This window comes from Scyliorhinus torazame, chromosome 11 (assembly GCF_047496885.1).
Source record: "Scyliorhinus torazame isolate Kashiwa2021f chromosome 11, sScyTor2.1, whole genome shotgun sequence".
NCBI lineage: Eukaryota > Metazoa > Chordata > Chondrichthyes > Carcharhiniformes > Scyliorhinidae > Scyliorhinus > Scyliorhinus torazame.
The window spans coordinates 178,886,898-178,914,552 of NC_092717.1; the positions used below are offsets into that span (position 1 = coordinate 178,886,898).

General features: G+C 43.7%; 1 protein-coding gene across 5 annotated transcripts in view; it reads left to right on the forward strand.

Moving 5' to 3' along the window:
• The window catches only part of LOC140385682 (phosphatidylserine synthase 1-like), a 68,346-nt gene extending 41,001 nt beyond the window's left edge, over nucleotides 1-27,345 (forward strand). For 2 of the 5 annotated variants that reach the window (XM_072468084.1, XM_072468086.1), the window contains exons 10-13: nucleotides 4,140-4,239; nucleotides 10,898-10,966; nucleotides 14,053-14,131; nucleotides 25,919-27,345. In XM_072468084.1, the coding sequence (XP_072324185.1) occupies nucleotides 4,140-4,239; nucleotides 10,898-10,966; nucleotides 14,053-14,131; nucleotides 25,919-26,028 (358 nt within the window). In that variant the 3' untranslated portion in view covers nucleotides 26,029-27,345. Of the gene's footprint in view, nucleotides 1-4,139; nucleotides 4,240-10,897; nucleotides 10,967-14,052; nucleotides 14,132-24,812; nucleotides 24,903-25,918 lie in introns of those variants that run through there. The other 3 variants (XM_072468085.1, XR_011933417.1, XR_011933418.1) reach the window with 3 other exon arrangements.
• The last annotated feature ends 310 nt before the right edge of the window (nucleotides 27,346-27,655 follow it).

A 27,655-nucleotide genomic window follows, 5' to 3' on the forward strand; every position in this document is an offset into this window, starting at 1 on the left:
CTCAGATAAGGAGATGAAAACTGCACACAATATTCCAGGTGTGGTCTCACCAAGGCCCTGTATAATTGCAGTAAGACATCCCTGCTCCTGTACTCTAATCCTCTCGCTATGAAGGCCAGCATACCATTTCCCTTATTTACCGTCTGCTGCACCTGCATACTTACTTTCAGCGATTGGTGTACAAGGGCACTCTAGTCTTGTTGCACATTCCCCTGTTGCTAACTTTTGGTTGGCTCTTAATTCGTAATTTGCTCTGTTTGTTTAACCTTTGCTCTAGAGTCGCCAGGTATCATTGATACCGCCACGAGGTTCAAGTTCAAGTAATGATCAATAACTCAACACACCAATTAGTAAGATTCAGATCAAAACACATTTATTATACACAGTAAATCGCTACTCATGCACAAACTCTACTTTCTAGACTATTCATATCACTAAAAGGCCTATACTTAGCTTCGGACTGGCTCACCAGGTCAGGGGAACAAATGGCCTTTCGTTCAGGTCCTGTGTCTGCCGGATTCAAAAGCTGGTATGGACTGGTAACTAGGAGCGCCTATCTCGTAGCGAGCGTTGACTTGAGACTTACTTGGTTGGTGGCCGCTGGACAGTTCACTCTCGGGTTGCTTCTCGTTGCTGAGTGACCCTGTCAAGAAGGACGATTTGAACTTGGGGGCTTTACTTCATAGTCCCCTGGAGCTTCCCATCCTTCGGGGCGGACCCCGTACCTGGTTCCAAATTATTGGTCTGCGTTCCGATCATTTGGATCGATTTCTCCAATACTGAAGTTGTTCCCTGATCGCTGGGCTAAATGTCCGTTGGCCTTCCTTTGTCTTGGCTCCTGCTGGCGCCGAGGAGTCTGACTTGGCTTTCTTCACCTTAACTGTTGCAATTGGAATTGCTCATTACTGTGCAGATGGCTGCTGGTTTCAGTGCTGTCTGGTTTCTTACAGGTTTCAATACACATGATTTCTGTATTTGCTAGCCTTTGCCTGTGTTGGCTGAATTTCCCTTCAGTCTTTACGGTTCTCCATTTTAAGTCGGGAAGTGGCCAACCCAGGTGGCTACACCACTCCTTCAATCTGTAGCAATTCCGATAATCTGCCTTCCTATTTTTGCTACCAAAGTGGATAACCTCTCATTTATCCACATTATACTGCATCTGCCATACATTTGCACATTCACTCAACTTGGCCAAATCATATTGAAACATCTCTGCATCCTCCTCACAGCTCGCCCTCCCACCCAGCTTGTGTCATCTGCAAATTTGGAGATATTACATTTAGTTTCCTCATATAAATCATTAATACATATTGTGAATAGCTGGGGTTCAGCACCGATCCCTGTGGTACCCCACTAGTCACTGCCTGCCATTTTGAAAAAGACCCATTAATTCCTACTCTGTGTCCTATCTGACAGCCAGATTTCTATCCGTTTCGGTGCACTATCCCAATCTCTTGCGTTTTAATTTTACACGCTAATCTCTTATGTAGGACCTTGTCAGAAGCCTTTGTAAATAAACCTCATCCACTGCCCCCCCCCCCAAGTTTACTCATCACATCTTCGAAGAATTCCAGTAGATTTGTCACCATGTTTGCCTGTTGTAAATCCATGCTGACTGTCCGGTCCTGCCACTGTTTTCTGCTGGTAAATCTTTTATAAGGGACTCTAGCATTTTCCCCACTACCGACGTCAGGCTGACTGGTCTGTAATTCCTTGTTTTCCCTCTGTCGTGTTAAGCACACTGAGATAACACGGGCTGCAACTGGATGCAGCTATGACTGAAATAGACTCCAGACCTTGAAGTTAATTCAATTTGATTCATTGAACCTGTCACACAGTTAGCACCGTTCACTGTGAGTTCAACTCTCTGCTAACCTAAGTGTGATCTCGCTGTCTGACTGAACCAGACTAGCTGTTAGCCACGTGCTATATGCGTTACGTGATATATGCACCGGACTCACTCTGTAGATATCCCTCGTGGAAAGAGGCGGAGTGTGAGTGCCTCGTGCCTTTTCTAGTAGGAAACCACCCCCAAGTGTTCTGCCTGCTGATTGGTTATGTCCTGTTCTCTGTGCACATTAGCTGCCTGTCTGTATCTCATTATGTGCATGTCTGCATATCATGACACCCTCTACCTCTCTTTAAATAGTGGGGTTACGTTAGCTACCCTCCAATCTGTAGGAACTGTTCCAGAGTCTGTAGAATCTTGGAGATAACCGACAATGCATCCATTATTTCCAGGGCCACTTCCTCAAGTACTCTGGGATGTAGATTATCAGGCCCTGAAGATTTATCAGCTTTCAATTCCATCAATTTCCCTACTAATACTGATATCCTTCAGTTCCTCCCTCTTACTAAACCCTGTGTTCTCCAACATTTCTGGTACATTATTTGTGTCCGCCTGCGTGAAGATTGAACCAAAGTATGTGTTTAGGTGGTCAGCCATTTCTTTGTTCTCCGTTATAAATCCCCCTGTTTCTGACTGATAAAAGGCCTACGTTTGTCTTTACCAATCTTTTTCTCTTCACATACCGGGAAGCCTCCCGCAACATAGAGTTTAGCAATACTGTCATTTTGCTTGTACAGCAGCTGTTAATAGTGAGAGTTCCCCATTTACATCTCTAAACACATCTTGTCTTTCCTTCATTTGCTCCATAACCATCTCTCTTTGCCTTTCACCATCATCCCTTTGGTTATTTAATCTTTCCTGCATTCCACCCTTTCATAGACATTTCCATTGGCTATTTCCCACCCTCCCAGTTTGCCTTCTTTTAAAAACTGTTATGTCTGAACACCCCCAGTTCTGATGCAAGGTTATCATTCTGAAGTATCAACTCTTGTTTCTCTCTCCACATATACTACCTGACCCACAGGTATTTCCAACATTCTCTGTGTTTACCCCCAGCTTGCACCCAGTCTTATTGTGAATAGTGTCAACACAGGACTAGTGTATAAAGTGAACCAAAAAAAGAAAGTCATGCATTTCTGTAGTGACTTTCGTGGCCACAGAACATCCCAAAGTGCTTTACACCCAATGAAGTGCTTTTGAAGTTGTAATATAGAAAATGCAGCAGCAGGCTCCCTACAAAGAACACATTCATAATAACCAGAGAACTTGTTCAGTTGATGGATAAAATGTTGGCATGGACAATGGGAGTATCTACCTGCTCTTCTTTGAAGTAGTGTCATGGGATTTTTTGCTTTCACAATGAAAGACCAGGGAACTCGGTTCAACATTCATCTGAAAGATGAGGGCCATCTCCAATAGCGCAATACTTGGTCTGTACTGGGTTTTGGTGCTCAAGTCGTGGAGTGTGCTGGTACCTAAGATCTTGCAACTTGGTGGTAAGAGCAATTTTGTCTCTGAAGAACTCGGGTGCACGGCAACCCAAAAGCTCCTGCACAGGCTATGCCCAAGTAATTCAGCCATGCAAAATGAAAGTGGCTGCGCACTTTACCAAAGCGCCTATGCACTGAGAGGGTACATTGTGTGAGAGTGTTACCAATTGAGCCACAGCTGACACCTACATACTAGTTCGCCTAATCTCCAAATCCTTCTGACCCTCTACTTCCTTGTGTAGTTTCCCGCTTCCAGGCTCACCCAACTATCCCACACCGCCTTTACAAAATCTACTCACCATAAACAATTCAAGTGAAATCTGTTACATCAAACGGCTTCGCTTGAAGTAATTTCAAGGGCAGGACGGCATCACAGTGGGTAGCACTGTTGCTTCATAGCTCCAGGGTCCCAGGTTCGATTCCCGGCTTGGGTCACTGTCTGTGCGGAGTCTGCACGTTCTCCCTGTGTCTGCGTGGGTTTCCTCCGGGTGCTCCGGTTTCCTCCCACAAGTCCCAAAAGACGTGCTGTTAGGTGAATTGGACATTCTGAATTCTCCCTGTGTATCCAAACAGGCGCTGGGATGTGGCGCCGAGGGGCTTTTCACAGTAACTTCATTGCAGTGTTAATGTATGCCTACTTGTGACAATAAAAGATTATTAAAATTTATTTTTATTGAATGCATTTTGTGATGCCCAGAAAGCTTCAAACTAATCCTAAAGGAATGAGGCTGTGGACCTGGCTGTGACGCGGACTGAATTGACGAGATCTGTCTAACTTTTCTTTTAAAAAATGTTAACAGTGCCATTTCCTTTCTGGAAGCAATAGTGTGCATCAAGTCTGGTCAAGATTTGTTCTCCAAAACTCTGGGATTGTACGTCATCCTTTGGTTCATTTGCATGGTAAGAAATTTCAATGCTGTTGTTAAAATCAAACTCCACACAGAGGCCTGAGGCCGGAATTGAACCCGGGTCCCTGGTGCTGTGAGGCAGCAGTGCTGACCACTGTGCTGTTCTGGTAAATTTCTCATTAATCACATGTCCCAACAAGATCTTACATTCTACTTTCAGCCAGGACTGGTAACTAAGGCCCTGATATATACAGTGTGGGGTGTCATAGCAGTGGGGAAGTATGGCGGCATGGCAGCACAGTGGTTAGCACTGATTCTTCACAGCGCCAGGGACCAGGGTTTGATTCCCGGCTTGGGTCACTGTCTGTGCAGAGTCTGCACTTTCTCCGCGTATTTGTGTGGTTTCCTCCGGGTGTGCTGGTTTCCTCCCACCAGTTCTGAAAGAAGTTAGGCGAATTGGACATTCTGAATTCTCCCTGTGTACCCGAACGGGTGCCTGAGTGTGGCAACTAGGGGATTTTCACAGTAACTTCATTGCAGAGTTAATGTAAACCTACTTGTGACACAATAACAATTATTATTATTGTTATATATTATTATTATTGGTAATCGGGGAGTTCTGCCTTCTGGCAGCACCTCCGCAAATACTTTTTTCTGTGTCCCAGCCAGCAGACAGATGGGTTGATAGGTTAGAAGCAGACTAGTTTGTGAACAGTGTGGAAGCACTCCTGCCCTACCAGCTGCTAAAAAGGCACTTGCCCACCGGACTCTGCCTCTCTTCAGCTGAGCCTTTACTGAGCCCATGGGAAACCCAGCACACAGCTGTTGAATCTGAAAGGCAGCCTCATTAGTATTTCCAAATAACTAGCCCGCCTCTTGAGAACCAGTTGGAAGAAGATGGAGTTTGTTCTTAAAATTCCCGATGAGTAAAAGTCATTAAGTCGTTCCTAATATTTGGCTGTTTGTGATTGGATGAATGATGTGTTAAGTCCTAATTCGGATCCTATTTCAATGTGGGGGCAGAAGGAGCAGAATCACTTGCCATTTAATATGATTGAGGGAAATTTGGGTTTTTGTGGAATTGGATTTCTTTTAGTGCACTTTTTTACGATTTTGGACCAATATTTATGTAGCTGAGCTTAACTCAAGAATCAGTTTGTTGCCAATAGAGAAACTGGAATTTTATAACTCCATGGCATTGGTCTACCACGGGAAGAATAATCATTCCCTGCAATCTTTAATAAATGTTGAAAATACCTCATTGGGTGGGGTGGGGCAGGATGTGATTTTATTATTTTAGGAATTTGTGACAAGCTGGCAAAGTTTGCATTTTACAATGTTTTGTACTAAATACCGTTCATTTTTCTGATCTATACTGAATAATATTTTTTCTTGTTTATGGCTCAGTTTCAGCCTGAACGAGCAGGGTTTTTTAACCTTTTTCCCTCTGACTCGCTCTCCCGTTGTTTGGGAAAAATCCAGGCGCCTGTAGTTTTTTTTTAAAATAGAATTATTCATTTAAACATACTTTTCTTTGACTTAATGTGTTGCTGGTGCTGAACAACAGTTGTGTCAAGACATGGAGATAGCTTTTGAGAAGCAAACACTAGTCATGGCCAATGTTCAACCTGACTTGGTATTTTGTTTTTATTGATGACATTGCATTAATATCATCATCAACTCCTCCTGTGCTGTGACGTGGTGACCCTGGCGAACTACTGCTCCCCGGAACTGGAATACCTGACTGTGAAGTGCCGCCCATACTACTTTCCACGGGACTTCACTTCTGCCATCTTCACAGTGGTTTACATCCCGCCCCAGGCAGAAGTGAAGAAGGCGCTTGATGAATTGTACACCGCTATAAATAACAGTGAAACAGAATACCCGGAGGCTTTGTTCATCGTGGCTGGGGACTTCAACCAGGTCAACCTTGAGAGTACTGCCAAAATTCCACCAATGCATCTCCTGTCCCACCAAAGGCGCTGACATCCTCGACCACTGCTATACAAACATCAAGGGTGCCTACCGATCCATCTCCCGACCGCACTTCAGAAAATCAGACCATGAGCAGAAACTGGATTGGATTTGTTTAAGGGGGAGAATCTGTTGAGAAGATCATGCAGTGCTGGTCCGAGGCAACAAAAGAGCTCCTACGTGGCTGCTTGGAGTTAGTGGACTGGTCCACATTCATGAACTCAGCGGCCAACCTAAACGAGTATGCCACCACCGTCACAGACTTCATCAGCAAGTGTGTAGAGGATTGGATGTCAAAGAAGATAGTACGTACGTTCCCCAACTGGAAACCATGGTTTAATTGGGAGATTCACTCCCCACTTGAAGGCCAGGTTTGAGGCGTTCAAGACCGGCAACCCTGACCTAGACAAGAAATCCAGGTACGACCTCCACAAAGCCAAGAGACAATACCAGACTAAGCTAGAGTCACAGACTAACGACATGGACTCTCGTCGGTTACGGTAAGGCTTAAACAACATAATGGGCTACAAAGCATAGCCGAGTAGAATCTCCCGCAGAAGCACCCCCCTCCACGATGAACTCAATGCATTCTATGCTCGTTTCAAGCAGAAAACCATCAATCCGCTGTCAACTGCCCCAGCAACCTTGGACACACCCATACCTACCGACACAGCTTCTGAAGTCAGATCGGCCTTCTTGAAAGTGATCACTCGGAAAGCAATGGGTCCTGACGGAGTCCATGGTCATGCACTCGGATCCTGCACGGACCAATTGGCGGATGTGTTCGCGGACATCTTCAATCTCTCTCTACTCCGTTCTGAGGTTCTCACCTGCTTCAAGAAGACCACCACCATACCGATGCCAAAGAAGAACCAGGCAACAATGCCTCAATGACTACCGTTCTTGGCGTCTATGATTATGAAGTGCTTTGAGAGTTTGGTCATGAGGCATGTCAACTCCATACTCCCAGAATGCCTAGATCCACTGCAATTCGCGTACCGCCACAATCTGTCCACAGCAGACACTATCTCCCTGGCTCAATACTCCTCCATGGAGCATCTTGACAACAAGGACTCCTACGTCCGATTCCTATTCATTGACTACAGCTCCGCCTTCAACACCATAATCCCAGCCAAGCTCATATCAAAGCACCAAAACCTAGGACTTGGCTCCTCCCTCTGCAACTGGATCCTTGACTTCTGACCCATAGACTACAATCAGTAAGGATAAACAACTTCTCCACGATAGTCTTCAATATCGGGGTCCTACAGAGCTTCACACTTTGTCCCCTAGTATACTACTTATACACACTCGACTGTATGGCAAAGTTTGGCTCCAACTACATCTACAAGATTGCTGGTGACATGACTGTAGTGGGTCGGATCTCGAACAATGATGAGTCCGAGTACAGGACGGAGATAGAGAACCTAGTGGCATGGTGTAACGACAATATTCTCTCCCTCAGTGTCAGCAAAAATAAGGAGCTCGTTATTGACTTTAGGAAGCGAAGTATCGTGCACGCCATTGTCGGCATCAATGGGCTTCCATCAGGCAGGAGATATAAAGTCCAAGACCAGCACTATTCAGATTCAAAAACCGCTTCTCCCCTGCTGTTACAAGTCTCCTTAAATGGCCCTCTTATGGACTGAACTGATCTCTTCACACACCTTCTCTGCTGAGTAGTACTGCACTCCGTATGCTTCACCCGATGCCTGTGTCTATGTATTTACATTGTGTATTTATGTATGTCCTATGTTTTTTCATGTATGGAACGATCTGTCTGGACTGTATGCAGAACAATACTTTCCACTATACCTTGGTACATGTGACGTATCAAATCAAATCCAAAGTAGGTTGTATAGAATCATAGAATCTCTACAGTGCAGAAGGAGGGCCATTCGGCCCATCGAGTCTGCACCGACCCTCCGAAAGAATACACTACCTAGGGCAATACCCTCACCCTCTCCTCATAACTCAGTAACCCCACCTTACCACTGTGCACCGTGCTGCCATGTACTAAATGGGGCCATCGCTTGCACTGTTGCAGAAGAAGCAGTGCTGTATTCCTCAGCACTTTGCTATTACTGCTATTATATGGGAAGTATGGTGGCACAGTGGTTAGCACCAGAGACCCGAGTTCATTTCCAACCTTGGGTGACTGTGTGAAGTTTGCACATTCTCCCTGTGTCTGCGTAGGTTTGCTCCGGGTGCTCCGGTTTCCTCCTACAGTCCAAAGATGCGTGGGTTAGGCGGATGGGCCATGCTAAATTGTCCCTTAATTCCAAAGGTTAGGTGGGATTATGGGGTTACAGGGATGATTGGGTGCGTGTGGGGGGGGAGATTAGGCCTAGTTAAAGTGCTAGCTCAGAGGGTCTGTGCAGACTCGATGGGTTGAAAGGCCACCTTCTGCACTGCTGGGATTATGTGATTCTATGACTATCATATGCACTGATGAACAGCTAGACGTCAAATTTGAAATTCTTCAGCTAGTTGGCAGCCTCCTCATCAGCCTAGTGAAGGGCAGTGAGAGTGCCACTGAAACACATTGGGCCACTTGCCGATTATATGCATGATGGTTTGCATTTCGCCCTAGATGCACAAGGCATTCACACATGGCAGCCCTCTCTGCCCCAGCTACCTTAAGTGCCTAGGAATACCCCCTCTGGATGCTTCAATCCCTGCACATTCCAATAATTACCAAACAGAAGGCTCAAGGCATCCAGAAGCATGGATAATGAGGGGAGAGAATATTAGGAGAAACAAATGTATGAAAATAACATTTTGGTATTGGATCTAAAAGGTGAAAACATTAAATGTATTGTCGGCAGTTTAGCTTTAATTTTAAACTTTGTGCTTTACTCGATGCCACCATTTAAAAAAAATTAAATAATTCGGCCTAGAGGATTCGAAGTGCTCAACATTTTAATAGATTCATAGATGTTTACAGCACAGAAGGAGACCATTCTGCCCATCATGTCTGTGCCGGACAACAAAGATTTGACTACACTATTCCCATTTTCCAGGGCTTGACCCATAGCCCTGGAGGTTATGGCAGCACAAGTGAATATCTAAATACTTGTTGAATGTTATGAGAGTTTCAGCCTTTTAACCAGCCTTTCAGGCAGTGAGTTCCAGACTCTCATCACCCTCTGGGTGGAAAAAATCTTCTCAACTCCCCTCTTAATCTTCTACCACTTACTTTAAATCTATGTTCCTAGTCATTGGCCCCTCTATTAATGGAACATGTGCCTTCCTATCCACCCTATCTATTACCCCATAATCTTATACACTTCTACCAGGTTCCCTCTCAACCTTCGCTGCTCTGAGGAAACCAGCCCCAGCTTATCCAATCTCTCCTCCTAGCTCAAACCCTCCAGCTCAGGCAGCATCCTGGTAGGTGCACTCTCTCCACTGCAGTCACATCCTTATAAATGTGGTGACCAGTACTGCGCACAATAATCTAGTTGTGGCCTAACCAGCATTTTATACAGTTCCAGCATGACCTTCCTGCCCTTGTATTAAAAGTGTGTTATTTTGTTCTTGTAATAAGCAAAGGAAAATATTTGCCGAGTTCACTAAGTGAAATAAATACAAAGCAAAACAGAAATCTCCAGAAGCTGGAAATCATATATAAAAGTAGAAATGTCAAGATAGGCACAACAGGTCAGTGAGCAACTATGCAGAGAAAAGGCAAGATCCTGTTTCAAGCAGGTTTTGTCCCTGGCATCTTTACTGAATAGAGAGGCTGACTGGTTTTGTTATTTCCCTAAAAATTATTTTGTTACTGATAAGTCTCTGAAAATGTGCTTGGTTTGATGGTTAGATCACTTTCATTGTGTATATGGACCAGATTAACTTATTCGATTCAATTGTATATTTTTTAAAGGGGAGAAGTGATATTAAAAAAAACATTTTAAAGAAGTGTGTTGAGCCTCCTGGCCTCTGTACTGTTACAAGAGGTCAAACAGTTACGTATCAAACAAACTCTACACTGAACTTATGATTCAACACAATTTTATTCACTAAACTCAATCAAATATACTGTATTCAAATCTTATGCTGTACAAATGATCACAATTTGTAGGTATTACCTTATCAGAACTGGCCAAGTTCTTCTTCGGAGGTCCCTTCTGTTCGCTGAGTCCTTCACTCAGGATGTTGTATGTCCGAGGTTGGACCTAGGTTACGCTAAAAGAAATGAGTCAAGAACTGCGTATTTATTCCTCTTGTACCTTACTGTGTACGTGTTCCATGGAAGGGGTCATGTCCATTCCAAGAGCACAATGGCCAAATTACCTCATTCTTCTAACCACAGGTCGATCCTTCAGACGTTGGTTTTCCAATATTCAGACATTGTGGTTACAGGTGTCGTTTTGTTTAGTTACAAGTTCCTTTTTTTTGCACTTTGTAAACTTTTGTTTAGATAGGTCATCTAAAGGTCCCTGGATATGCCTTATTCCAAGTTGACCAAAGACTTTCAATCATGCCTATAATCAGCATGAGCAGGGCCTTATTGCTACAAGTGCTGTACACAGCCATAGAATTGAGAAAGCTCCTTGGTCAATCCCGTTTGCTGATCACCTATTCTCCATCTAGAGATATAATTTTGTGGTCTTGCATCGGTTTTGTGAAGTGTCAAAAATGAATTCGGACTTATTGGATGATAACCGCGTTTTGTTTTGTTAGGTTGTATGTGAGGCCTTTGGATCACCTAATTAGACCTTTTGTCATTTTAGGCTTTCATTACCTTCCTTTGTCTTGCGGTGATGGTATGGTTTGCTGAACATATTGGACTACGTGAACAGGTGAATTTTTGAACAGCAAGTTCACTCGCCTTTAAGCTTTGTTATGTTGCAAATAACGAAGCTTCATGTGATGAAGATTACATTATATGCAAAGAGGATATTTGGGTTTAGGATGTCGTATGTATGTAACCGTTGAAGTGAGCACGATTCCTGGCTTAATCCCCAATCTGTTCTCAGTTTACTGATCACTGCCAAGCCAGCTGCAGGCGATGCTCGAGTTTAACTTCATGCCCCTGGGCTAGTAAGGTGAATAGTCAACAGGGTTTCTGCTCCTCCGCTGTGATTCTTGGCTTGCACAAAGAGCCTCACACCAGCAGAATAATATTTTCCACTGCCTTCTCTGGCAACACTGGACGAGCTTGAAAAAATAAGCGTACGTTCCTCCTTGCCAGAAAGTGTTTTTTGTCCCCTCTCTTTTGTGGTCGGCACGGTACCAGTGCTATTGGAAGTGCCAGCCTCCGAGATGCTTGTTTTTAATATTAATACGAGGAGGTGTCAGGCTTGAATGCCAATCTTTGTTATACAGGATGCCAAGCAAAAGGCATTCAGGATAGCTAGTATGAAATCAGGAAATCTTAAAAAGGATACAGCAATATGAAGAAGAACGTACTTCAGTCATTCCTTAACATCTAAACTTAATTATTATTTTTTCCTCTTGCCATTTAGATTGTAATGAACCTTTGTTGATATAAATTGGAGAGGGTCACCCGCTTAACTGACATAAGAACATAAGACCTAGGAAGTGGGGAGAGTAAGCCATACGCCTGGTTAATCCTGAACTGCAAAAATGGCTTGGGTCAAAGACTTAAATTTTGGAATCTGACGCAAGCCAGCCTCCAACCTCCCATCCAGCTTTAATTGACGTTTCTCTTTAACTGTCAATGGCTGGTGTTCCCGAACCTTGGAAAACACAGCAGCAACATCCAGACCCAGCAGCAACATCCAGGGCTTGCAAAGTCCAGGAGATGAGTGTCTTTACACCTACTTGCCCAATCCAGGGTACCAACCTGGGAAGCCGCAACAGTTAGGTACTCATCTTTCCCCCCCCCCCCCCCCCCAAGTTAGTTTTTGGCTGCTGTTGAGTAAAGAGTCCAGAATTCTGCTTCTTTCCCAAACACCTTTATTTTCCTCGAACACACTCTATACAAAACTCTATCACCACACCACACCAAACAAATGCCACCTGCAACCCCTTTACATGTGTGCCAATTAATGGATACTATATATCAATGAGACATCTAATTGGAATATCTCTTAACCCATTCCTTAACACTCTCCCACCTGTCCACCAACCACTGCCCTCAACCTTCACCCTTCTTTCCAGGCCCCCAACCTCTTCCCTGCCTCTCCAAGTGCTCTAACCTCCCTTTGGGATTGCCCTGTGACCTCAGAAAACTGAGACGCTTTACAATCTGCTCCTTCATCAGAGTTATTAAAATAGATTGTAAATAGCCGAGGCTCAACACTGATCTCGGCACCGCACTAGCCTGCCAACCTAATATTGACTTCTTTATTTCTTCCCTCTGTACTGTCCTTTAACCGATCTTCTATCCATGCTAATATATTACCCTAATCCCATGAGACCTAGATTCTTCGCTGTCAGAATTCCCCGTTGCCCTGCCAGCGCATCCATGCCCAGGGATTTCCCGACGGAGTGGGGCTGCCCACAATGAGAAACCCCATTGGTCGGTTGGCGGGATGGAGAATCCCGCTGCTGGCGGGGGTGCGCCGCACCAGAAAACTGGTGTGGTGGGATGGAGAATCCCGCCCATTACCTTGTGCAACATCCTTTGTGTAGCACTTTATTGAATACCTTTTGAAGATCCGAATAGGCAAAGTACTTTGTTTCCCTTTATCTACACTGCTAGTTGCTTTGTCAAACATGTTTTCTTTCATTAAATCCAAGTTTAAAAAAAATAAATTTAAAGTACCCTATTAATTTTTTTCCCTCTATTGGTGCAATTTAGTGTGGCCAATCTACCTCCCCTGCACGTCTTTGGGTTGTGGGGGTCAGACTCATGCAGACACAGGGAGAATGTGCAAACTCCACACTGACAGTGACCCGGGGCTGGGATCGAACCTGGGTCCTCGGCGCCGTGATGCAGCAGTGCTAACCACTGCGCCACCACGCCGCCCCTTAATAAAATCCAAGTTGACTGCCTAATAATGTCATGCTTTTCTAAGTTTCTTTGTTACCACCCCCTTAAGAATAGATTTTGGCACTTTCCTGATGACTAATATCAGATTTAACTGGTTTGTCATTCCCTGTTTTCACTCAGTTCCTTACTTGGAAGGAAGAAGAGGATTCATTATATCAGGCTGCATTAGAGATGTTCTGTGACCGCCCACAGAGCTTTTCTGGTACTTTTGCATCTTGCAGACAGGTGTATTGGCCTTGCTTTTGTGATGAAAGCTCCACATCACTGAAATGTGTAAAATATGTAAATGTTTAACCGACTGTAATGTAGTATACTTCCTCAGCAGTTCTCCTCTTCCACAACTATTCTGCTCTCTAGATCACCTGAGGTTCTGTTCAATGAGGTGACAGATAATGAGATGCCAACAAGCTGTTTCCATTTGAGTCTGTCTGAAGTCAGTAATCATTGTTATGTAAATGATGCCAGAAAGGGAAATGTAGCCATAGTGAAGGAGCCCATGTGAAGAATTGTTCTTGGCTGAGGTGCAAAAGAGTTTTTGCTGCAGAATCCATCAGAACCCACAAGAGACTAGTCGGGGGGGTGGGGGGGGGGTAATTCTAAAGTTTGGCCCATGATATTGTAATTAATTGTGTTTTACTTCAGCTCTTGTTTGTTTTTGATAAGCTGCTAAGAGTTAGATTAAATAGGGTGTAAATAGGGTGAGAGGAAGCACTCTGGGGACATGAACATGCACATAGCAGTTGGGCCAATTGGCCTGTTTTTGTTCTGTAGTTGCCAAGTAATCACACTCCTGGAGATGACTGGTCAGCCAGAGTTTTCCTGCGCTTGCTTGCAAAGTTGCAAAGTACCAACACCAATAATGCTTTACGTTACCGAGCAGGACTCCTTTTATACTGACTTTACTACTTGATGTTTTCTTTGTTTCAGACCCTTTCTGAATGTGAAAACGAAGAGACAATCAGCAGTACTGATTCCTCACCAGTACATTCTGACACAAATGCTAAAGGTTTGTGGAAAACGCTGTTCTCTTCCTAGGTTGTTAGTTATTAGGGAGAAGCTAACTAACTACAGGTTACTTAGGACCAAGGTTATTTTGTTGTCTGCTGTCAACCTACTTATGAGAGCCCAGATTTATTCTGGTAGTCATCACCGCAAAACAGTCCAAACCTGTGCAATTAAACCTGGGCATTCTGAATTTACTGTCAGTGATTCAACGCTTTCTCCATGGGAGATACTGTTGAGGTTCGACAGCCCCGCCAGACTGCAGTCAAGTAGAAATCACTGAATTGTTAAGAGCCTGTCCTTAATACCATTAGTCTTACTGTAAAAACCCTTGGAAAACTATACATTGTTGATTAAGATGCAATTGTTTTTTTAACAGCATACTATGTTTAAAAATTGCTCTGTGATCTTGAGAAACTAATTTTATATCTGTAGGATACTGCATTGCTCCATTATGATGAAAGTAAATTTTAAAGTTGTTTGGTAATTTCAGCTTCTACCCTAATCCCATGTACGTATCGTAAAGATATATTTTGTTCCCTGTAAAACAAAAAAAATCAGTGGATTTTTCTTCTTGTTTTGCTGTCTGTGATAATACTGCAAAACGATTGGCTGCTTACCCTGCTTGATGATATCACCGTTGACGAGGTGCCAGATTCAAACTCTCAAATGGCCACAGAGATCATTAGATATTTGGATCTTTTAGTAGGCTAAATGGTGAGCTTTTCTGCTGACCACAAAATGTGGGTTAGTCACTTGTTAAACTCCGAACAATAGTGACCATTTTCTCCAGTAAACAAATCTGTCCACTTTTGTTTTAAAATCCATGTTTTACAAAGCTTTCTTGGCTGATGTTTTCACAAAAACCTGAGAGGAACACACTTAAATTCAAGAAGACTTGGGGGACGATTCTCCAAAATGGAGCACCAGTGTTTGCGCCGTCGCGTTTCACGACAGCGCGAAACGTGCATGGGGACAACTGACTCTATCCCCCACAGGGGGCCAGCACGGTGCTGGAGTGGTTCACACCGCTCCAGCCTCCCTCCCTGGTGCCAAATGGGCGCCGCGCCAACCCGCGCATGTGCAGATGGGCCACACCAACCTGCGCATGCGTGGGGGACTTCTGCGCGCCAGCCCCGACTCAACATGGTGTCGGTGTTCAGGGGCAGACCATGCAGGAAAGTAGGCCCGGGGGAGGGGGGGGGAGAGGCCGGCCCCGATCGCGGGCCAGACCACATCTGAGGACCCCCCCCCCGGTGAAGGATCGCTTTTCCCCGCCCCACAGGCCGCCACCCGGCCCTTCGCGCAGAGTTCCCGCCAGCAGCGACCAAGGGTGAACGTCGCCGACGGGACTCTGTCGTATCTGTGCGACCGCTCTGCCCATCCGGGCCGGAGAATCGGCGGCCCAAAACGCACTGGCGCAAACCTCCGCACCTCAGAGAATCGCGCACTGGCTTCGGGGCGTCGTGGCACGGTTGCGGCGATTCTCCGGCCCGGCGCGGGGCTCGGAGAACACCCCCTTGTTCTTTTTGATACAGCATTTACTGTGCATCAAAGCAATAAAAGCAGTTAAGCAGAGGCATACTATGTAATAACGACATTGGGTTCATTTACAGTGTATCTTCGTTTACCTTATTTTGGCCGTGGGGCAGCACGGTAGCACAAGTGATTAGCACTGTGGCTTCACGGCGCCAAGATCCCAGGTTTGATTCCCCGCTGGGTCACTGTCTGTGCGGAGTCTGCACGTTCTCCCCGTGTGTGAATGGGTTTCCTCCGGGTGCTCCGGTATCCTCCCACAGTCCAAAGACGTGCAGGTTAGGTGGATTGGCCATGATAAATTGCCCTTGGTGTCCAAAAAGGTTAGGAGGGGTTATTGGGTTACGGGGATAGGGTGGAAGTGAGGGCTTAAGTGGGTCGGTGCAGACTCGATGGGCCGAATGTCCTCCTTCTGCACTGTATGTTCTATGTAAGTGCACCTCCTCACAAGAAGCAGCAAAACCATCAAGTCACCATTGGATCCATCTAGAGTAAATTTCCTGTTAGTTGGACTAGAGCAAGATTATGAGGGGCTCGATGACTGCCTCCTGCCACAGTTGATGTATAAAGACAAAACATATGAAGCATTGCCTTTAAAGTAAAAAGTGCAATTTTTAATTCATATTTGAGACTGCCATTTTAAACTTTAGACCTTTCATCATTCCCAGTTAGTTTCTTAAGTGTTCCCATCATTGTAGTGTTAAATTAAAACACCCAGCTGCATAAATATGAAGAGTAATTTTATTACTGAACTAAACACTTCTGTACAAATTTTAATGTTTAAGCCTTCAATTAATTTTATTTTCTACTAAATCTGTCTTTTCTGTACTTTTTGCTGAAATCTAATTTTAAAGCTTTTATCTACATTCTGGCTTGCTGCCAGGAGTAATTTACAAAGAAAAATGACTTTCATAGGACAAAATTGAGCTTCGGTGACCATATTTCTCCACTTCCTGTCAGTGACGAGCCCACTGGTGACTATTGACCCGGTTGCAAATATATTTAGTTCAGTGCGTTGTATAGGCCTGAATCTTCCGATGTCTGTCTCAAGTGGTGAAATCAGGACTGATGTCTGTAATGCGCATTGCAGCCGAGCTAAAGTCTTGGTGCACACACAGGCGCTGCATTACCCGGAAAATTTAAACTTCCAATGGGCTAACTTTCCGTGAATGCTTCTTACACTGATCTACCGGATACATAGGGCTTTCCCAGATACTTACCCTGGAAATGTTAAGCTCTGATATAACTATGTGATTAACCAACATTACTGAACTGAGCACCACCACTGCCCCCTCTAACCCCTCAATCAGCAAGACAATAGGGCTGGAGATGTCCCAGATGGAGGAGATTTCCGAAATGGGCAGGTGATACGAATTCTAATACCAAAGCATTGTTTAACCGGGAACAACATACACCAGAGTGATGGGTGAACGGGATTTGGTGCAGTTTGATTATTTGGAGATGGCAGAGGGGTTGAGAGAGGTGGTGGTGACATATGTTGGGTGTTGTACATGTGGAAATAGATGTGTTTCTGATGATATTGCTCAGGGGCAGGATGTAAATTAGAAATTGGAGGTTACCAAGAATAGATCCTTGGGGGACACCAGACTCAACCATAACACTAAGGATTTGACTAATGCTGCTGTAAATATGAATAACATTTTTTCAAAAAGGGATAATTTAAAATCTTATAATTATTCAGCATGTATGTATTTTAATTACTATAATTGGACAAATTACAGTAAGGAAAATCTTGTAAGAGAGTATAAATGGGAGATTTGTAATTAGTGATTAGTCTGACATTGTAAGAGGTATTGCACTTGCTTGAAAGGTGAGTTAAAGGGCACAGTTATGGTAGAGAAATCCAATTTGGCTTACTTTAGACTAGGAAGTCCCGAATAATTGACATTTGGACAAGTGCATGTCAGTGCAAACTGGTGAGAAGTAATCTGAAAACAGAAATGCTACACACGTGCCAAGTAAGGCTAAAGGCATACAGTATAATACTCTTTATTTTCGTCACAAGTAGGCTTACGTTAACACCGTAATGAAGTTACTGTGAAAATGTGAAGGGCGGATATTCTGCTGCATGATTCTCGGCGACAGGAGGCAGCCTGCCATTGGCCAATGGTGGGATCTCCTCGTCTTGCCCCGGTCGATGGGATTTCCCATTGCATTCACCCCCCGCAACATGCGACAGGAGTTTGCTTTCGGCGAATTGGACATTCCTGCTGGTGAGGTCGGCTGGAAAATTCCCAACCTCTCACCCCCAAATTATAATTCCTCTCGCGCTCTCTCTCTCTCTCTCTCTCTCTCTCTCTCTCATTATGAACCCCGTCTCCAAAGGTGAGCAAGTTGTTCCTCATTTGTCATTTTGCTTACTCTGCACAATTTGTGCTTAATTTGCTTTTGCAATAAACTTTCTTTTGTCACAAATTGAAGGGGTTTAAAGTGAAAAATGGGGAGGGATACATCAACCTTCTGTGATCTGGAGTTTTGGAGGCTTCTTCTCAATGACTTGACAAATTGAGATGTACATATCTTTAAAAATAAATTTAAAGTACCCAATTCGTTTTTTCCAATTAAAGGGCAATTTAGCATGGCCAATCCACCTACCCTGCATATCTTTGGGTTGTGGGGGCGAAACCCATGCAAGCACGGGGAGAATGTGCAAACTCCACACGGACGGTGACCCAGAGCCGGGATCGAACCTGGGACCTCGGCGCCATGAGGCAGCAATGCTAACCACTGTGCCGCCCTGAGATGTCCATATTTGCTGCAAATAAATTTTACGTATATTTAAGATCATAAGACATAGGAGCGGAAGTAAGGCCATTCGGCCCATCGAGTCCACTCCACCATTCAATCATGGCTGATTTCAACTCCATTTACCCACTCTCTCTCCATAGCCCTTAATTCCTTGAGAAATCAAGAATTTATCAACTTCTGTCTTAAAGACACTCAACGTCCCGGCCTCCACCACCCTCTGTGGCAATGAATTCCACAGACCCACCACTCTCTGGCTGAAGAAATTTCTCCTCATCTCTGTTCTAAAGTGACTCCCTTTTATTCTAAGGTTGTGCCTGGCCTGGGTCCTAGTCTCCCCTGCTAATGGAAACAACTTCCCTATGTCCACCCTATCTAAGCCATTCATTATCTTGTAAGTTTCTATTAGATCTTCCCTCAACTTCCTAAACTCCAATGAATATAATTCCAGGATCCTCAGACGTTCATCGTATGTTAGGCCTACCATTCCTGGGATCATCCGTGTGAATCTCCGCTGGACCCGCTCCAGTGCCAGTATCTCCTTCCTGAGATGTGGGGCCCAAAATTGCTCACTGTATTCTAAATGGGGCCTAACTAGTGCTTTATAAAGCTTCAGAAGTACATCCCTGCTTTTATATTACAAGCCTCTTGAGATAAATGACAACATTGCATTTGCTTTCTTAATTACGGACTCAACCTGCAAGTTTACCTTTAGAGAATCCTGGACTAGAACTCCCAAGTCCCTTTGCACTTCAGCATTATGAATTTTGTCACCGTTTAGAAAATATTCCATGCCTCTATTCTTTTTTCCAAAGTGCAAGACCACGCACTTGCCCACGTTGAATTTCATCAGTCATTTCTTGGACCACTCTCCTAAACTGTCTAAATCTTTCTGCAGCCTCCCCACCTCCTCAATACTACCTGCCCCTCCACCTATCTTTGTAACATCGGCAACCTTAGCCAGAATGCCCCCAGTCCCGTATTCTGGATCGTTAATATATAAAGAGAACAGCTGTGGCCCCAACACGGAACCCTGCGGGACACCACTCGTCACTGGTTGCCATTCCAAAAAAGAACCTTTTATCCCAACTCTCTGCCTTCTGTCTGACAGCCAATCATCAATCCATGTTAGTACCTTGCCTCGAATACCATGGACCCTTATTTTACTCAGCAGTCTCCCGTGAGGCACCTTATCAAAGGCCTTTTGGAAGTCAAGATAGATAACATCCGTTGGCTCTCCTTGGTCTAACCTATTTGTTATCTCTTCAAAGAACTCTAACAGGTTTGTCAGGCACGACCTCCCCTTACTAAATCCATGCTGACTTGTCCTAATCCGACCCTGCACTTCCAAGAATTCAGAAATCTCATCCTTAACGATGGATTCTAGAATCTTGCCAACAACCGAGGTTAGGCTAATTGGCCTATAATTTTCCATCTTTTTTCTTGTTCCCTTCTTGAACAGGGGGGTTACAGCAACGATTTTCCAATCCTCTGGGACTTTCCCTGACTCCAGTGACTTTTGAAAGATCATAACTAACACCTCCACTATTTCTTCAGCTATCTCCTTTAGAACTCTAGGATGTAGCCCATCTGGGCCCAGAGATTTATCAATTTTTAGACCCCTTAGTTTCTCTAGCACTTTCTCCTTTGTGATGACTACCATATTCAACTCTGCCCCCTGACTCTCCTAAATTGTTGGGATATTACTCATGTCTTCTACTATGAAGACTGACGCAAAGTACTTATTTAGTTCCTCAGCTATTTCTTTGTCTCCCATCACTAGATTACCAGCGTCATTTTGGAGCGGCCCAATGTCTACTTTTACCTCCCGTTTGTTTTTAATGTATTTAAAGAAACTTTTACTATCATTCCTAATGTTACTGGGTAGCCTACCTTCATATTTGATCCTCTCTTTCCTTATTTCTCTCTTTGTTATCCTCTGTTTGTTTTTGTAGCCTTCCCAATCTTCTGACTTCCCACTACTCTTTGCCACATTTAAGGCTTTCTCTTTTGCTTTGATGCATTCCCTGACGTCCTTTGTCAGCCATGGCTGCCTAATCCCCCCCTCTGATAACCTTTCTTTTCTTTGGGATGAAATTCTGTACTGTGTCCTCAATTACTCCCAGAAACTCCTGCCATTGCTGTTCTACTGTCTTTCCCACTAGGCTCTGCTCCCAGTCGATTTTCGTCAGTTCCTCCCTCATGCCCCTGTAGTTACCTTTATTTAACTGTAACACCTTCTACATCTGATTCTACCTTCTTTCTTTCAAATTGCAGACTGAATTCTACCATATTATGATCACTGCCTCCTAAGTGTTCCCTTACTTTAAGATCTTTTATCAAGTCTGGCTCATTCCATAACACTAAGTTCAGAATGGCCTGTTCCCTCGTGGGTTCCATCACAAGCTGTTCCAAAAAGCCCTCCTGTAAACATTCAATGAATTCCCTTTCTTTGGGTCCACTGGCAGCATTATTTACCCAGTCCACCTGCATATTGAAGTCCCCCATGATCACTGTGACCTTGCCTTTCTGACATGCCCTTTCTATTTCGTGGTGCATTTTGTGCCCCTGGTCCTGACCACTGTTAGGAGGCCTGTACATAACTCCCATTATGGTTTTTTTGCCTTTGTGGTTCCTCAACTCTACCCACACAGACTCCACATCATCTGACCCTATGTCGTTTAGTGCTATTGATTTAATTTCATTCCTAATTAACAAGGCAACCCCACCCCCTCTGCCCACCTCTCTGATTTTTCGATAGGTTGTGAATCCCTGGATGTTTAAATGCCAGTCCTGAACCCCCTGCAACCACGTCTCTATGATGCCTACCACATCATACCTGCCAGTCACAATCTGGGCCATAAGCTCATCTACCTTGTTCCGTACACTGCGCACATTTAAATATAGCACCTTTAATTCTCTATTGGCCGTCCCTTTTTGTTTTCTTAGTGTGGTGGACCTTGGTTTATTGAGCCTTTCCATACACTTGTCATATTTTGTGAGATGGGGACTATCGTAACCTCTCCTGAGTTCTGTCTTTTCGTGCTTTTTTTGTATTCCTAAGCAGCTACGCTTCCCATTGATTACTTCACCTCTTGGTTCCCTGACTTTCCCTCCCCCCCCGCCCCCAATCTCTAGTTTAAAGTCCTATTGACCACCCTATTTACTCTTTTCGCCAGAACACTGGTCCTAGCTCAGTTCAGGTGGAGACCATCCCAACGGTATAGGTCCCCCCTGTCCCAAAACTGATGCCAGTGTCCCATGAAAAGGAACCCCTCTTTCCCACACCACTCTTTCAGCCACGTGTTAACTTCCCTTATTCTTGCCTCCCTATGCCAATTTGCACATGGCTCGGGCAGTAATCCGGAGATTATGACCCTTGAGGACCTGTTTTTTAATTTGAATCCTAGCTCTTTATAATCTCTAAACAAGTCCTCTTTCATAGACTTGCCTATGTTGTTGGTACCGACATGGACCACAACAACTGGATCCTCCCTCTCCAGTATCCTTTCAAGCCAGTCAGAGATGTCCTGCACCCTAGCACCGGGCAGGCAACATACCATGCGGGACTCTTTATCCTGCTCACAAAGGATACTATCTATCCCCCTGATTATAGAATCCCCTACAACTACAACTTGCCTATTTACACCCTCCCCTTGAATGGCTTGCTGAACCATGGTGCCTTGGTCAGCTGACTCATCCTTCCTGAAGCCCTGTTCACCATCCACACAGGGAGCAAGTGCCTCGTACCAGTTGGACAGGGTCAAGGGCTGAGGCTCCTGAGTTCCTGACTGCTGGTTCCCTTTACCTGCCTGACTTGCAGTCACACCCTGCTGTCCCTGGCCACTGGCAGGATTTAAACTACTTACTCTGACAGGCGTGACTGCCTCCTGAAACAGTGTCCAGGTAAGTCTCCCCCTCCCGGATGTGCCTCAGTGTTTGAAGCTCAGACTCCAGCTCATCAACTCTGAGCCGGAGCTCTTCGAGCAGCCAACATTTACTGCAGATGTGGTCGCTGCAGCTCGCAATGGGATCTGCCAGCTCCCACATCAAGCAGCTCAAGCACATCACCTGACCGGCCATCTCTAATTAATTAATTAGTTTAATTTAAGTTTACGAGTTTAGCTGTGTTTTTTTAAATTTGGGGCAGATTTGCTATCAACCAATCAGATCACAGCTTCCCTCTGATGTCACTTTTGAAGAAAAAAAAGTGGAAAACAGGAAGTTACCATAAGGTTTTTATACTCACACAGAGACTGCTCCTCCTCCTCCGAACGGCTCCCGAAACTAGGCCCGAAGAAAGAGAGAGAACAAAACAGTAGGGACAAAGCACCTTCTCCCACTCTGCACCGAATTACCTCACTGCACCAAATTACCACGTCTCAAATTCCCCACTCTGGATGTGTCTCACTCTAGCTGTGTCTCTTGGACCTGCGCAATTACTAAAGTAATTTTGTTTTAACATATACTGAGTTCAGAAACAGAAATTGCAGTTTGACCGGGAGCTTCAATGGGTTGGACTCTAATCTTTTACCTCTGGGAACTGGTTCAAATACAACCCAGCCAAATGGACTAAATGGCCCTGTAGTCAAAAGTGAACAAATGGTAGGCTTCCAACTGTCCTGGACTTTACGCAGCCACTTACCAGAGATTAATTTCAGTGCAGTATCCTCTTCGGGGTATCTAGAACAAGTGTCTTTTCAATCAATCGGATAGAAGGATCCTTATTGAGCCAAATAGTGTCTAAATCTGGAAGTACAAGTTTGAATACTTTGATCCAAAATCATGTAAAGAAAGTGCAATAAAGAGGGAGAGAGTTGAGAGTAAGAGAGCTGAGAGACAAAAAGAAAAAGTAGAACAAAAACTTTTAATCCTTTTTAAATCTTGATGGAAGGAGACCACCTTTGAAAGTGCCAGCGATGTCATTTGATAATCAAAACACTTCACCAATCCCACGCCAGCGCATGGGTTTCCCGGCGAGGAGGGGTGCTGTCAACAAGAAATCCAGCTCTAGATCCCGCTGGCAAGTTACCCTCGCCGCTGAAAAACACGCGGTGGGGTGGTCGGTAATCCTGCCCTTTGTCTTACCTTCCACACAAACTCTGAGATCCAGGGTGGGATTCTTCAACCTCCCAGCCTTGTGTTTCATGGCAGGGAGTGGCGGCACGCTGTTCGCTTGCGGCATGATTCACTGCTCCCATTGAAGCTACTCCACGTCGCCGGGTAACCCGCAGGCAGGGGTGCACTGCCGGCGGGACCAGAGGATCCCGCCACCAGCGAACGGCCAGAGAATTCTGGCCTCAGCCACTGATTTTCATAATTATTTCAATTCTTGTTCCATAGGCGGTCGTAAAATCTCTCAAACCTAAAAATTACTTCGGATATCTTTCTGGCGTCTCAGCCTTTCCTTCAGTTCTGTCTGTATTTACTGGACAGCCCTCTGTTCTCGTACCTTTAACCTCTGACATCTTGTAAACTTCTCATCATTTCGCTAGTTTCCTTAACTAGCTGCTCTTCAGATCTCTGCCCTTGTTTTCTTCACCATTACTCCATGGTATGACATTTCTTCTGGCAAAGCTGAAAGAGATGTTCCCTCTCTAGCCTCCTAACCCAACTGCTTCTAGCAGAGCTGCCTTCTCTCTCACTATATATTTCAACTGCAATCAACTTGGCTGAACTTAAAAGCTTCTCTAACGTACAAGGCTCAATTGCTAAGCAACACCCACATGCTTATGCCTTGTATTTATTTTTCATGCTGAGCCCTCTCTAAGTACAATAGAAACACAGTTGGAGCTTAACCAACCCCATACATACAAGAATCTAACTATAGGTTTTATCCCTCTAGGCACAGAAACATCAGAAATATTAAATTAAACTCACTTAGAACTATACCTTATTTCTAATATTTACCAACACAAATATAAATCCCTTAAAAGGACCTTTGTTTCCTAACAAATGGCACAGTTACAACTATATTGTAAAGAGGAATTTGGGGTATTTCTCAATAATTTCATACAAAAAGCTTTTTAAAAAAAAAAAATTTAAGTGTACCCAATTATTTTTTTACCAATTAAGGGGCAATTTAGCGTGGCCACTCCACCTAACCTGCACATCTTTGGGTTGTGGGGGGTGAGACCCACGCAGACTCGGGGAGAATGTGCAAACTCCATGTGGACAGTGACCCGGGGCCAAGATCGAACCTAGGTCATCGGCGCCATAGGCAGAAGTGCTAACCACTGTGCCGCCCACAAAATGTTTGAATTAGAAATGTAAACATTCAAAGACCGTGATAATGGACACTTCCCAATTTCTGATTTTAAACTATTGTTAGTTTAAATTGAGAGTGCCAGGAGTAAGTTAACTGTTATTTTTATTCCTAATAGCTTTCTTGACCTTTCTTGTGGTTCTCTTATCGAAGGAAAGATAAGCTGGCATTGGAGGCAATCTGGAGAAGATTGACTAGGTTGATCCGGGTATGGAGAGATTTTCTTGAGAATAGGTTAGACCTGTGCTCATTGGAGTTTACAAGAATGAGAGGCGACCTTATTGAGACCTATATTATTTATAGGAGGCTTGACAAGGTAGATACTGGGAGGTTGCTTTCCCTTGTGGGAGTCTAGGACCAGAGAGCAGAATCTCAGAGTAAGGGATTATCCATTGAAGACAGACGAGGAGGAACTTCTCTCAAACGGTAGTGAATCTTTGGAATTCTTTACCACCGAGAGCTGTAGGCAGAGCGGTAGCACTGTGGGTTCACAGCACCAAGGTCCCAGGTTCGATTCCCAGCTTGGGTCACTGTCTGTGCGGAGTCTGCATATTCTCCCGTGTATGTGTGGGTTTCCTCCGGGTGCTCCGGTTTCCTCCCACAAGTCCTGAAAGACGTGCATGTTAGGTGAATTGGTCATTCTGAATTCTCTCTGTGTACCCGAACAGGTGCCGGATGGGGCTTTTCACAGTAACTTTATTGCAGCATTAATGTAAGCCTACTTGTAACAATAAAGATTTTTTTTAAAAAAAATTTAGATGCTGGGTTGCTAAGTATGTTGAAGGCTGAGATAGACAGATTTTTAATCGGTAAGGGAACCTCGGGTTATGGCAGGAAAATGGAGTTGAGAATTATCATCAGATCAGTCACGATCTCATTGAATGGCGGATAAGACTCGATGGGCCGAATGGCCTACTTCTGCTCCTAAGTCTTACTACCTGTATATTTATGCAAATCAAGGCGGTAAATAAATTGGTTTTCTGTTTTTGAATGGATCTTTAACTGATCAAGGTTTGTTTAATTTTATTGATAACTTAAGATGGGTAGAATGAGCAATTAACTTGAGTTAAATACAGTACTATGAACAGAAGTATAATCTTCCAAGTTTTTAAATATTTATGCTTCGTACACTTACAAAGCAAAGTGAGTAATGCAAGTTTGGCAAAAGGTAATCTTCCTTTTTTCCCCCCACAGAATCATAACACTTTTTTTTTCTTTAACTAGGCGATGGAAACTCTGAGGCCTTGCACCTGAAAGCAGCAGACAAGGGTGTAACAAAACGGAAAAAAGTCTTTGCTAAAAGTAAAGTGAGTAATGGTCTTGGCAGGAAATAAGGTGGTTTCAGGCAGGAGACCGCCTTGCACAAGGAAATTTGGAGCTGGATCCAAAAACATTTGGATGCCAACAAGCACAAGGAAAAGACTCTCTGGAATAATCGATTGTTTCAGTAGCCAAGGGCCAGTGCTTGAAGACTAAGCAGTTTCACTGTTTTGCTACAGATAACAATTCATATAAGCTTACATAACATGTTTCCACATTAGATCTTGCATTTTTTTAAAATGGTTTGAAATGTAAGGAAGAAATGCTGGCAGTCTTTTTGTATTTTTATTAAAAAAAACATTTAAAGTTTTTGCAGAAGTTTTTTTTTTGAGTTACTGTAACTGAATACGTTAACTAAACATTGACCTCTATTTAGTTTGCATGTAAAGTTCACGAGCAATATTTAGTAAAGCAAATGCTTAATGCACTTTCTGACCAGTATCTGCTGCAACATTATTATTCTGTACATTTGCCATATATTAAAATCATACTGTTTTGCATAGAGCATGTTTCACGTGTACATATTGATTGTACAAATTGCTGTTGTGACCAATTCCAATTTTCATTGACCAAAATTGCTTAATACTGCTTGGTTTATGAAGGTACAACCCTTGCCAACTACTCAAAATCTTTAGTTCCAGATTGATTTTTTTTCTCCAAATGATTTCTTCTAATTCTTGAACATTTCCCCTATTTTTATCCAATAGAAATTATATACACAAAATTGAGAGAGGGGTGCAATGCAAATCAATTACTGCTGTACATTTCAATCCAGTTAGAAGGAGAAATCCTTGGTCAGTTTTGTGTGTTAGTGTTCAATAATTGATATATTCCAGTGTACAATCTTGTCACTATTTTGAAGGGAATGAAATAAATGTTATTCTTGCTCCATCTTTCATGAGAGTAAGACATGGATGAAGTTAACTTGCCATCCTAAGCAAAATGAGATATAAAACTGTTCCTCCAAGTGGAGTACGGATGATTATTTTTTTGTTTTTAGGTCAATCCCTTTGTAAGTTTTATATGCAGTGAGAATAATCCTACACTAGATTGATTTGGTGAAATGCAGGATAATGCAGAATCTGTTTATAAAATGATCATCTGTATCTGAGACCATGTGTACTTTTGAATTACTGGGTGATACAGTACACTATCAAAAGCCCAACACTGTTCATTTGCTGCAGTATGCACAGTGTTACTTGTATGGTGAATCTTTGTCATAAAATGAAATTTCTTAAGAAAACTGTGACTGTCTTTTCTCAGGAAAATGTTACATTTGTGATACTAACAAAAATAGACAGTGGCTCCAATAAAACACTTGAGGAATAAAACATGTTCTCTTTATGTGTGATTTTTTTTTTTGTATTTTGCATTCAAATTGATGAACGATTTAAAGGTGTCTTTAAAGTTGCCTAATCTATTATGTTTTCATGATTGTGCGTGATTTGGAGGAAGAGGAGGGACACTTGTGCTGTCAATGACAATCGCCCGCAGATGATTCAAAAATTGTATTACACAATTCCTCCTGTTAAAAGAGACTTTCTCCAACTTAACTGGGAAGCTGCCCTGAGCTGGGGCTTCTCTCAAAGCATGACCTTCAAACATGCATATAGCGCAGCAATGGATGAGAATTATGTACTA